A 12,622-nucleotide genomic window follows, 5' to 3' on the forward strand; every position below is an offset into this window, starting at 1 on the left:
TCCTTTACATCCCTTGTAAGTTGGATTCCTAGGTATTTTATTCTCTTTGAAGCTATTGTGAATGGGAGTTCATTCATAATTTTTAACATTTTTAAATGTACCAAAGCATCTTACTATTAGTGGATAATTCAAGTTTAATATTGTATATATTCCCTCTTATTTAATCCTTTGAGAAGTAGTTAAAATTTTGACTATATCTGCTTTTCTGTAACATTAACATAATTCTGTTAATTTTAAATATTGCTCATTAGTGTAGAAGTGATATACATATCCTCTAAAATAACTCAATTATTCCTAACAAGAAATTGCCTTCTCCATATTTTTCTTAATATTGGAAGGAAATGTTAAGAATTGGTATTTGTTCACTCAGGTCATTCAAAATATTCTACTTTCGATAAAGGTTGTTTCATAACTTTTATTGGTGCTGGAAAGAGAGGATGTCATTTTATCTAGTTTAGTAAGTTCTTTTTGTAAAACACCCTTTTGGAAAATTTGATATTCTAAACTAGGTAACTCCAAATAGGAAGTGTCAGCTTTGTCATAAGTTGCTTGTACATTTCCACTTATAATTACATATAAACTTAGATAGTAATGATCTTAAAAAATAACAATAGGAAAGGCTTTCACTACCATTACAGTAAAGTGAGTTGTTTGTTTATTTGTTGAGATGGAGTCTCACTCCGTCACCCAGGCTGGAGTGCAGTGGTGCAATCTTGACTCACTGCAACCTCCACCTCCCGGATTAAAGTGATTCTCCTGCCTCAGCCTCCCAAGTAGCTGGGACTACAGGCACGCACCACCACACCTGGCTAATTTTTTGTGTTTTTAGCAGAGATGGGGTTTTACTATGTTGGCCAGGCTAGTCTTAAACTCCTGACCCCAGGTGATCTGCCTGCCTCAGCTTCCCAAAGTGCTGGGATTACAGGTGTCAGCCACCATGCCCAGCCTCAAGCTTTATTTTAAATATATACTTGGATTCTCCATCTATAAAATAATTAATTACCTGTAGGCCTGCAAAAATGAAAGAACAAATGTTTCCTGAGCTGCCACTGTGTCCAGGGTTATGTGGAGTGATCAAAGATGTGGGCTTTGGATACTAAGCAACAAAGTTCAGATTTTCATTCTTCGGGTGCTGTTGAGCAAGTTACTTAACTCTCTGCCTGCATGTCCTCATCTGGAAGAATGTAGATTATAATAAGTAGTTGCATCATCAGGAGGTTTTGAAGATTAGATGAGCTCTGTTTGTATAGCGCTTTGGATAGTGTCTGCACATAGTAAGCCCACACTGAGTGTTAGTTCTGGTGCTCTCACTTAATCCTCATGACATATTTGACATGGCCATTTTAAAGATGGTGAAATTCAGGCTAAGAAGCTAATAAGCAGTTTGCCCAAAATTATAAAACGAGTAGATGTGAGAGTTGAAACCTACATCAGCCAGGTTATAAAACAGTAGTGGTTACATTACATCCTATGGACTTGAAAGAACTTTAAAGACTGTCTGCTTTTTAGATCACAAGGTAGCCTTGCAATTTCAGTCATTTTATCTTGATATTTCTGTTTTTCATTTAATATTTTTCAACCTAGAATTTCTTCCAGTAAATTTCTTATGGTGTTAGGCAAGAACGGATGAAGCAGGTAAAATTTAACACATTTGAGTAGAGTTAACTGAAGGCATACAGCTTTGCACAACTTTGAGCATTTGCTCAACCTCATCCACTTGGTTTCACATTGCCAGTGAGACCAAGATCAAAAGTGTGATCCCAGCCGAATCCTGTACTCCAGGCATCTGACTGCATCTTCATGCTGATCTTCAGGAGTAAAGAGTGTAGATGACTCTATAAATCCAGAATCTGAAAGGGCATTCCAGTATGGCTGTTTGGCAGCTTCAGTTTCATGTAAAGTTCATTAAATTCTATGTATAAAACCTATGAGCTTATATGTATTTTACTGCCCTACTTGAACCAGTATTCACAAAAATGCCAAGAAAGCATAATTACCTCTTAGATATATGTAGATTACATATTTACATTTAGTTGAGTTTGAAGGCAACCTAGAATATATTAAGTCTTTCCACATATTCTGTTAACATTAAAGATAATCACATGATGGTTGTATCTCGACTCACTTAGGTATATTAATATAAATAGTATATAGAGATAAAACTGTTTCCCAACCAGTAGCTACCAACTGCAAATTAACCTGGTTTTCTCATCATTGCCAAGAACCATCAGCTGGCATATAACCTTTTTATGCCAGATTAATTCTTTTTTATTTAAGGAATTAATTAACCAGATTAATTCCTTTTTATTAAAAATCTACTTCTCTGGATTGATAATGTCAGTATTTTGGATTGGAAGGGAAAAATCTATTCTTAACATCAATGTAGCCCTAAGATATGCTCATTTTCTAAAACTGTGTATTTCTATAATTATTTTTTCTCATTTTCTGTCTTCTGTTGTGGAAAATTTTAAGCATGAACAAAAGCAGACAGATGTAGTGATCCACCTGCTTCAATAATATGCACTTAAGACCAGTTCATTTATGCCTTTCCCCCACTATCATTTTGAAGCAAATCCAAAATAACATATGATTTGTTTTTTCTCAACTGTTTAATATAGTTTCTCATTATTCTTGTTGATAATTGTTTAAGTAAATGCTAATGAGGGTGATTCCCCAGAGGATCACCTTAAAGTGTTCTGTGCTTAGTCATTTCATTGTGGATTTTAGTATTATCACAATATCAGTGGATAGTACTACACTGTATTTTCTATCCTCTGGTCTTATTTATTTTCTCATTTCATTCAGGTCTATAATTATGTATGAAGTGAGTGGTATTCATTTATTCTGCTGCAAAAGCTAGGCTCACTGAAACATTCTTCCAGGTGTGACTGTATAACAAAGAGATCTAACACATCCAAATTAATGTTAGGCTTCAAAGCAGTCACTTTGGCAGGTTATTTGTTTATTCCAGTAATGCAGCCAGTTCACAGAATGTTTTTGAAATTCCTGTTTTGTAATTGCCTTTAGAAATATATTGAGTCACATAGTGTATTAGTGCATTTTCAAGCTACTGATAAAGATATACCCAAGACTGGACAATTAACAAAAGAAAGAGGTTTAATTGAACTTACAGTTCCATGTGGCTGGGGAAGCCTCACAATCATGGCAGAAGGCAAAGAGGAGTAAGTCACGTCTTACATGGATAGCAGCACGCAAAGAGAGAGCTTGTGCAGGAAAACTCCCCCTTATAGTAACCATAAGATCTCGTGAGACTTAACTCACTGTCATGAGAACAGCACAGGAAAGACCTGTCCACATGATTCAATTACCTCCCACCAGGTCCCTCCCATAACACGTGGGAATTCAAGATGAGATTTGGATGGAGACACAGCCAAACCATATCATTCCGCCCCTGGCCTCTCCCGAATCTTATGTCCTCACATTTCAAAACCAATCAGGCCTTCCTAACAGTCCCACAAAGTCTTAACTCATTTCAGCATTAACTCAGAAGTCCACAGTCCAAAGTCTCATCCAAGACAAGGCAAGTCCCTTCTGCCTATGAGCCTGTAAAATCAAAAGCAAGTTACTTACTTCCTAGATATAATGGAGGTATAGGCATTGGGTGAATACAGCCATTCCAAATGGGAGACATTGGCCAAAACAAAGGGGCTACAGGCCCCATGCAAGTCTGAAATCCAACATGGCTGTCAAATCTTAAAGGTCCAAAATCATCTCCTTTGACTCCATGTCTCACATCCAGGTCACACTGATGCGAGAGGTGGGTTCCCATTGTCTTGGGCAGCTCCACTCCTGTAGCTCTACAGGGTACAGCCTCCCTCCTGGCTGCTTTCACAGGCTGACATTGAGTGTTTGTGGCTTTTCCAGGTGTGTGGCGCAAGCTGTCAGTGGATCTAGCATTCTGGGGTCTGGAGGACAATGGCCCTCTTCTCAGCTCCACTAGGTGGTGCCCCCGTAGGGAGTCTGTGTGGGGGCTCTGACCCCACATTTTCCTTCTGCACTGCCCTAGCAGAGGTTCTCCATGAGGGCCCTACCCCATAGCAAACTTTTGCCTGGGCATCCAGGCATTTTCATACATCTTCTGAAGTCTAGGCAGAGGTTCCCAAACTTCAGTTTTTTTTTTTTTTTTTTTCCTCCTCCCAGACAGAGTTCTACTCTGTTGTCCAGGCTGGAGTACAGTAGTGCAATCTTGGCTTACTGCAACCTTTTCCTTCTTGGGTCAAGTGATTCTCCTGCCTTGGCCTCCCGAGTAGCTGGGATTACAGACATGTGCCACCATGTCCACCTAATTTTAAGTATTTTTAGTAGAGACAGGGTTTCCCCAGTTGGCCAGGCTGGTCTCGAAATCCTGACCTCCGGTGATCGACCTGCCTCAGCTTCCCAAAGTGCTAGGATTACAGATGTGAGCCGCCACGCCGGCCCAAACTTCAGTTCTCGACTTCTGTGTACTCACAGGCTCAACACTGCGTGGAAGCCGCCAAGACTTGGGGCTTTCATCCTCTGAAGCAACAGCCCAAGCTGTACCTTAGTCCCTTTTAGTTATGGCTGGAGTGGCTGTGACACAGGGCACCAAGTCCTAGACTGCACACAGCACGGGGACCCTGGCCCTGGCCCATGAAACCATTTTCTCCTAGGCCCCTGGGCCTGTGGTGGGAGGGGCTGCCATGAAGACTTCTGACATGCCCTGGAGACATTTTTCCCATTATCTTAGTGATTAGTATTCGGCTCCTCCTTGCTTATGCAAATTTCTGCAGTCAGCTTCAAATTCTCCTCAGAAAATAGGTTTTCCTTTTATATCACATTGTCAGACTGCAAATTTTCTGAACTTTTATTCTCTGCTTCCCTTATAAAACTAAATGCCTCTAACAGCACCCAAGTCATCTCTTAAACGCTTTGCTGCTTAGAAATTTCTTCCACCAGATACCCTAAATCATCTCTCTCAAGTTCACAGTTCCACAAATCTCTAGGGCAGGGGCAAAATGCTGCCAGTCTCTTTGTTAAACATAACAAGAATCACCTTTGCTCCAGTTCCCAACCTGTTCCTCATCTCCATCTGAGACCACCTCAGCCTGGACCTTATTGTTCATATCGCTATCAGGCTTTGGTCAAAGCCCTTCAACAAGTCTCTAGGAAGTTCCAAACTTTCCCGCATTTTCCTGTCTTCTTCTGAGCCCTCCAAACTGTTTCAACCTCTGCCTATTATGCAGTTCCAAAGTTGCTTCCACATTTTCAGGTATCTTTTCAGCAATGCCCCACTCTACTGGTACCAATTTAATGTATTAGTCTGTTTTCACACTGCTGGTAAAGACGTACCTGATACTGGGCAATTTACAGAAGAAAGAGGTTTATTGGACTTACAATTCCACATGGCTGGGGAAGCCTCACAATCATGGCAGAAAGCAAGGAAGAGCAAGTCATGTCTTACGTGGATGCCAGCAGGCAAAGAGAGCTTGTGCAGGAAATCTCCCCTTGTAATAACCATCAGATCTCGTGAGACTTACTATCATGCTAACAGCACAGGAAAGACCTGCCCCCATGATTCAATTACCTCTCATCAGGTCCCTCCCACAACATGTGGTAATTCAAGATGAGATTTGGGTGGAAACACAACCAAACCATATTGCATAGAAAACCAAGCCTCATTACTTTGGTCAAAACCAGTATGTAACAAAAATATTATTGAATTCAATCACTCACTCATATTTTTGGACTTTACTTTGAATAACAAATTTATTTATAAAAATTAAATCTCCCTACAATGAATTTTGATTTGCAGCCAACTGTGCCATTGAAAAGCAGGAGGTACAGAACTTCCCCCCAAAACAATGCTTTCTTGGCCAGGTCCCAAGGCCAGAGGTCCCAGGAGCAGCAGCAGCAGCAGCAGCAGTGGGTCCTCCAGGAGAACCTCCAAGGTGACACAGGGTGCCCACTGCAGACAGGTTATACTGCATGGTGCCTCCTCCCTGACAGCCACCTCCACTTCACACCAGCCACAGCAAGGAGCGTTGACACCAGCATGGATCTCTGCCTGCCGCTGATGGCCATGGCTGTCGAATAGGTGGTGTTCCATCAGTTCTTTATACCGAGTCCTTTATGTAGCATTCCACAGAGCATGTGTCAATAGCGTGTGTTCACCTGGCCTTCAATATAGAAGAGGCTCCAAGACAAATAGGAGATATCATCAGCATGTTTCATCACCTCTGACCTCTGAGAGAGAAAAAAGAAATCTGAGCCTCTACTATTGTATCAAAATTATGTTAACTTAAAGAATCAGATTATAAAAGCAGAAAGACGAGGGCCCCGAGAGCCACATTTGTCATGATACCCACCATTAGATCATCATTATAATACCTTCAGGTGTTAGAGTGTTAGTGCAACTAACACCTGGCGCATACCTCATGGAATTGCACAGGAGGGCCCAGGAAAGCCTCATGAATGTCTTACCAAACAGGGAGAGAGATGGAGGTGGCGCAGGAGCTAGGAGCAGTTTTTAGGTCCCTATTTAGATCCACTCCTTCCAAGAGGAGGAAGAGCCACAGAGCTCAGCTCCCTGCAGGTCCAAGTCGAAGAGCCAGCGACTTCCTGTTGAGATGAGCTGGTGGTGCTCTCTGCAAAGGCTCCCTATGTCCAAGGACTGCAAGCCCCTTGCAAAAGTCTTGCAAGTCTTAGAGACAAACCTCATCCAATTCATGAAGCCACTCATTGGAGTGGGCAGGTAATTCTGAAAATATAAGAAGAAAAGTTGTAACTACAGAGATCAGTGTCAAGGTGGTTGAGGTTGTGAGTGGGCCATCACTGTGAGTGGGACTACTTGGGGAACAGCAAACATCAAAGGGTAAGCCAGGGGCCCCAGAGTCACTGGCTGACTTCAGGCCTTTTCCCAGAGGGATGTCTGGAGGGCTGCCTACCCTTTGAGCCATTGGCATGTACACCTCAGTGTGAGTGGCCCCGCATTGCAGCTCTTTCTGGAAATGATTATTGACCCTGGACCTTGTGATGAATTTTGAAATGGAATTGAGGAGACCGTAAGTGCTCTTCAGGCTGGCCCAGGGCCCAGTGCACACCTGTCCCAGTGCGAGCAGGTGTCCTGTCCTGAGCAGCAGCCCTGCACGCGCTGGATAAAAAGCAAGTGCACTTGTCCCCATTGGTGTGGCTTGGTGCTAACAAGCTGTCTCTTCACTCCCAAATCAATACTCAGTTACATTAGACCAATAAAATGGCTATATTAGCTTGAATTTACATATATATTTTGCAGTGCCTCACAGTATGAGAAAATGATCTTAATAGCCCCATTATCTATCCATGTTGTAAATAAACACATGTTTAAAATAAGTTAAAGCTACATATGAAAACTCAGAACTTGAATTTTCTACTTAAAACTTGTTAAATGTGAAAAAAATATTAGGTTGGTGCAAAAGTAATTGCGGTTTTTGCAGGTTTTTTTATGGCAAAAATCTCAAATTACTTCTGCATCAATCTAATATTTAGATCTGTGTTGAAAATCATATACTTTTCTCTGTGCACCCCTAATTGCAGGCTCCCAGCTCCTAAATAAAGTTCCCTGTATGTGCATGTTATATAGTTAAACAATTCTGTCTACTCAGGACATTTGGAATGTTAAAGAACGTGTAGTTTGTCATTCTGCTTGCTTAAGTGTTCAAATGTGTACACAACCGTGAGTTCCCATTCTAGTGGTACGTCTGAACTACCCTCCCTGTTCCTTACTCATTAAAGTGATGAATTTTGTAAAAGCAAAACAAAAACCCAAACAACAAAACAGTGTTATTTTAAAGTTACACTGCTTTTTTCGTGTGTGCATGAGTGTAATATGTATATGTGTATAATGTACATTTATGGTAAGGTGTTTATATATTTCACATGACTAATGGGTTTTGTACTTGTTTTAAATTTGATTTTTTTTAAGTTCGCAATGCATTAACATGTTACAAATTCAAAGGGTGTAAAAGAAAAGGTTTTGATCCCCTCCCTGTCATGGAGCCCTCCATTTCCCCTACCAAAGACAGCCTGTGCAACCAATTTCAAGTGTATCCTTACAGATCTCTCCTATGAATATTCATGCATTTTTTTCTCTTATTTTTACAGAAAGTGAAGCATACTGTACACACTGCTTTGTACCAGCTTTTCATTTGACAGTGTGTCTTTGAGATTTTTTCATATTCCATAAAAAGCTTCCTTTGTTTGTAAATGCACCACAGTATTTTTAAGCAGCACTGCTGATGAACCCTTGGATTTCCTAACTCTTTGCTATTAAAAATGTACTGTAGGGGTTGGGCCCAGTAGCTCATACCTGTAATCACAGCACTTGGGAGGCTGAGGTGGGTAAATCACCTGAGGTCAGGAGTTCGAGACGAGCCTGGCCAACATGGTAAAACCTTGTCTCTACTAAAAATACAAAAATTAGCCAAGCGTGGTGACACATGCCTGTAATCCCAGCTACTTGGGAGGCCGAGGCAGGAGAATCGCTTGAACCCAGGAGGTGGAGGTTGCAGTGAGCTGAGATTATGTCACTGCACTCCAAGTGAGCCAAGATTGTGCCATTGCACTCCAGCCTGGGCGACAGAGTGAGACCCTGTCTCAAAAATAAAATCAAAACAAAAGTACTGCAAAGTATAAATTTGTACGTACAGTATTTTGTACCAGTTAAACAATATAAATTCCTAGAAGTGGAATTACTGGATCAAAGTATTTTAAATTTTAAATTTTGCCCAATTGCTTTTCTTTTAGAATTTGTACCAGTTTATGTTCTCACCAATGATATTTGCTTTACTAATTTTCCCACAATTGCAACAGCACAAAGTTGTCAAGTTTTATTTTTGCCACAATGATACATTTAAATTTCACTTCTCTCATTATGAGGTAAAGTTGAATGTATCTGTAAAGCCATTTACATTTCCTTCCTTGTGAACTGTGTGTTTATATCCTTTGCTCGTTGTTGTACTACCTTGCTGATCTTTTTGTAAATTGATCTCTGGGAATTCTTTTTATTCCCTGGAAATTAACCTTTATAAGTTGGAAATATTTTTTCCCAGTTTGTCATTTAGATTTTGACTTTTCTTGCAGAAGTTGGTTTTGTTTTAAGAGATGGTCTCCCTTTGTCACCCAGGCAGGAGTGCGGTGGTACCATCATAGCTCACTGCAGCTTCAAATCCAGAGCTCAAGGGATCCTCCCCATTCTGCCTCCCAAGTAGCTGGGATTGCAGGTGCACACCACCAGACTTGGCGAATTTTTTAATTTTTTGCAGAGGCGGATCTTGCTCTGTTGCCCAGACTGGTTTCAAACTCCTGGCCTCAAGCAGTCTTCCTGCCTCAGCCTCCAAAAGTGCTGGGATTACAGGTGTCAGCTACTGCACCCGGCCTGTTGCCATAGTTTTTACTGTGCAGAAATATTTAGATTTATGTAGTCAGATTTGTGTATTATGTTTTCTGAATTAAGCTTTTTCCATTCATAAGTTGTTTTAAAAATATATTTCACATATCTTTAGTACATTTATGAACTCATTGATCCATCTGGAGTTTATTTTGGTTTACAAGGTGAAAAGTATGGATTCAGCTCTTTTCTTCCTTTTCTCTGGTGGCTCTCCTGTTGACATGAATTTTGAATTAAAAAAAAAAAGTCTTTAGTACATACTGTCATATGCAAGAACAGCTAATACTGATTAAGCCATATATTCTTTGAATCTTTTTTTATTGCTGTAGAGATTCCTCATTTTTGTACGATCAGAAAATGAGTAGTTACAATGTATCATAACTTTTAAGTCAGCCCAAAGAAGCTGCAAATTATATAACATTGTGGGTTCCCTGCTGTGTTCTCCTTACCTTAACTGTGATACTCCCTGCCTTATTGCTTCTTGCAAAATACCACGATGTCATTGTCTCCTTGGAAGCAAAGTGCCACTTGAAAATTGCTAGGCAAAAATGTAACCAAATGTTGATGTTGGCTTGCATTTTTATTTGTGAAAGTTTACGAATCGTATAGTTTGTCAACTAACAGTCCTATTATTTTTACTTTTAATGTGATGTTTCTTATTTTTAACTGATATAAGCTTGCAAACTTTTTCTGTTCATTTTTACTAAAAGTAAATATTTTGTACAATTTTGGAGAGGAGTGATGGAAGCTCCATGCCTGAGTCATCCAACCCAGGCTGTCTGATTAGAGGATGAGTTGTTTATGCTTTTTGTTTCTGGTTTTTTGTTTTTGTTTTTGAGACGTAGTCTTGCTCTATTACCCAGGCTGGAATGGAGAGCAGTGGTGCATTTTCGGCTCACCACAACCTCCACCTCCCAGGTTCAAGCAATTCTCGTGCCTCAGCCTCCCGAGTAGCTGGGACCACACCCGACTAATTTTTATATTTTTAGTAGAGATGAGGTTTCATCATGTTAGCCAGGCTGGTCTCAAACTCCTGACCTCAGGTGATCTGTCCACCTCAGCCTCCCAAAGTGCTGGAAATACAGGCATGAGCTACTGCGCCCAGCCTGTTTTGGGTTTTTTTAATTATCTTGGGAAGGAAGTCACTTTCTAGATGAAGAGTTCTTTTTTAGCATTATTCTTGACAGAACCTTCATTAGTGAATGGTAAATGGGGTATGTCCATGTAAATATTTCAATTGCATATCTAGAGCTACTCATTTATAAATATGTGTGAAAATTAAGTCAATTATAGTAACTGATTTATAAAATGAAAGAATTGGTGAGATTAATAAGGCATATCTTCAGATTTAAACAGCTTTTAGTCTGGAATTCTTTGGAAAGAAAATAGACTTCTTGCAAGATGTTACTGTGCGTATTCCTTGACATTTCAGTTTAACAAGTAGAAAAATGCAGCTGCACACCATTTATGAATATATTTTAATAGAAAAATTTCATAAAGCCTCAAGTAATGAACTCTTTTTAATAAATGATAAATTTGGAGGAGAGATATATGCTATCTTTTTGTCTACACATTGATAAGTCATTTAAAAGTTCTCAGTTTTTTTCTTCCATCTTTAAAACTAGAGAAATAATAATAATAATAGTGATGATGAGGTGTTCACTTTGGCCCCCAAGGATATTTTGATCATTCTAAACTACTACCTGCTAATAGAGATGTATTTTTCTTACGATTTGGAGACTTAATAGACCAAATTACTACATGTAAATATGTGTTCCATTATAAACATTCTAACTTCATCCTTCAGTATACTGGAGAAATGTGTTTGATTGAAGATACTATATATGTTCTATTCTTTCTAATTCTATTTTCTTCAATGAGTTTTCCTTCCTGTCAAGCTGCTGTCTTTACAATATGACAGTCTTGATATCTGACATGTTGACATTGATAATACTCTTTGTAACCTGTAAATGTTGTGATTAAAAGCTTTCTGGATTATAATCATTTAGTATTGGACACATTTTTTTCCCTTACTGAAATCTGAAATTTTCTTCTGTGCACTAAAGCTCAAATGTATATATTTTTACTAAACTTTGCAAACTGTACCCTTTTGACATTCCCACTTGTGTTCCTTGTTTTCCCTTTGAATCTCAGTATTTGTGTATTAAATTGTGTGGCCATGAGATTAATGATAGTTAGTTTGCAGAGATAATTGACTCCATTTGTATCATATGAAGTACATAATACATTTACTCATATGAAGATAGCCACAACACAAAAATTCCATACTTTCATTATTTGTTCTTACATTTGCCGAACAAATGTAATATGTTTATAAATATTTGCTCAGGTATGAATGATAAATGTTGATATACTCTGTAAATGGTTTATTCATGTTCTTATTTCATATGATTTTCATCACTACATATAAAAGATTTTAAAGATTTCTCATGACTAAAATAGAAGACTATTTTGTATAATAGCTTTCATGAATTCTTAGAATCCTAAAAATTGAAAATATTATGGAAATGGAAGAAATTCAATTCCAGGTGTTTTAATAGTTTTATTTTTTATATTTTTTAAAATTTCATGTGGCTGCAATATAATTTAACTCCAGAAAAAATGAACTACAAAATACTATTTTTCATTACATTGCAAACATCTTTCACATTTTAGAATGTTTGAATATATTTTATGATGCAGTCATGAAATCTGTGATGTTATTTAGAAATGCAGGCCAAATTAATTTATTAAGGGTTTGGAGACATAACACTTTACTTTTAAAGTATGTTAACAAATAGATCAGTGGGCTTGTATAAATGGACTGGGTTTACTCTATTTTTTACCCCCTTCAGGCAGAACTCACAGTTTGGAGATGAAAAAACATTTAGTGATTCATCATTGCTGGAAAATCTCCAAAATAATCATGTAAGTTACATAAAACCATTGTCTTTTTGTTAGTGAATAAAAACTAATGAATGTTTCTCTGAATTATCTTCTATGTTTATATATTTCTCTTTTTTTTACTTTCATGATCTTTTATTTATTTATTTATTTATTTTGAAACAGCATCTCACTCTGTTGCCAAGGCTGGAGTGCAGTGGCATGATCTTGGCTCACTGCAACCTCTGCCTCCCAGAATCAAGCCATTTTCCTGTGTCAGCCTCCCAAGTAGCTGGGATTACAGGCGCCCGCCACCATGCCTGGCTAAATTTT

At 38.8% G+C, this 12,622-nt stretch overlaps 1 protein-coding gene across 2 annotated transcripts in view; it reads left to right on the top strand.

The window, feature by feature from the left end:
* ATP8A1 (ATPase, aminophospholipid transporter (APLT), class I, type 8A, member 1) overlaps positions 1-12,622 on the top strand; it is a 278,979-nt gene that overhangs the window by 99,275 nt on the left and 167,082 nt on the right. For both annotated transcript variants that reach the window (XM_011949035.1, XM_011949034.1), the window contains one exon: positions 12,262-12,334. In XM_011949035.1, coding sequence (XP_011804425.1) covers positions 12,262-12,334 — 73 coding nt within the window. The remainder of the gene's footprint in view (positions 1-12,261; positions 12,335-12,622) is intronic.

Source organism: Colobus angolensis, unplaced genomic scaffold, assembly GCF_000951035.1.
Source record: "Colobus angolensis palliatus isolate OR3802 unplaced genomic scaffold, Cang.pa_1.0 Scaffold29, whole genome shotgun sequence".
NCBI lineage: Eukaryota > Metazoa > Chordata > Mammalia > Primates > Cercopithecidae > Colobus > Colobus angolensis.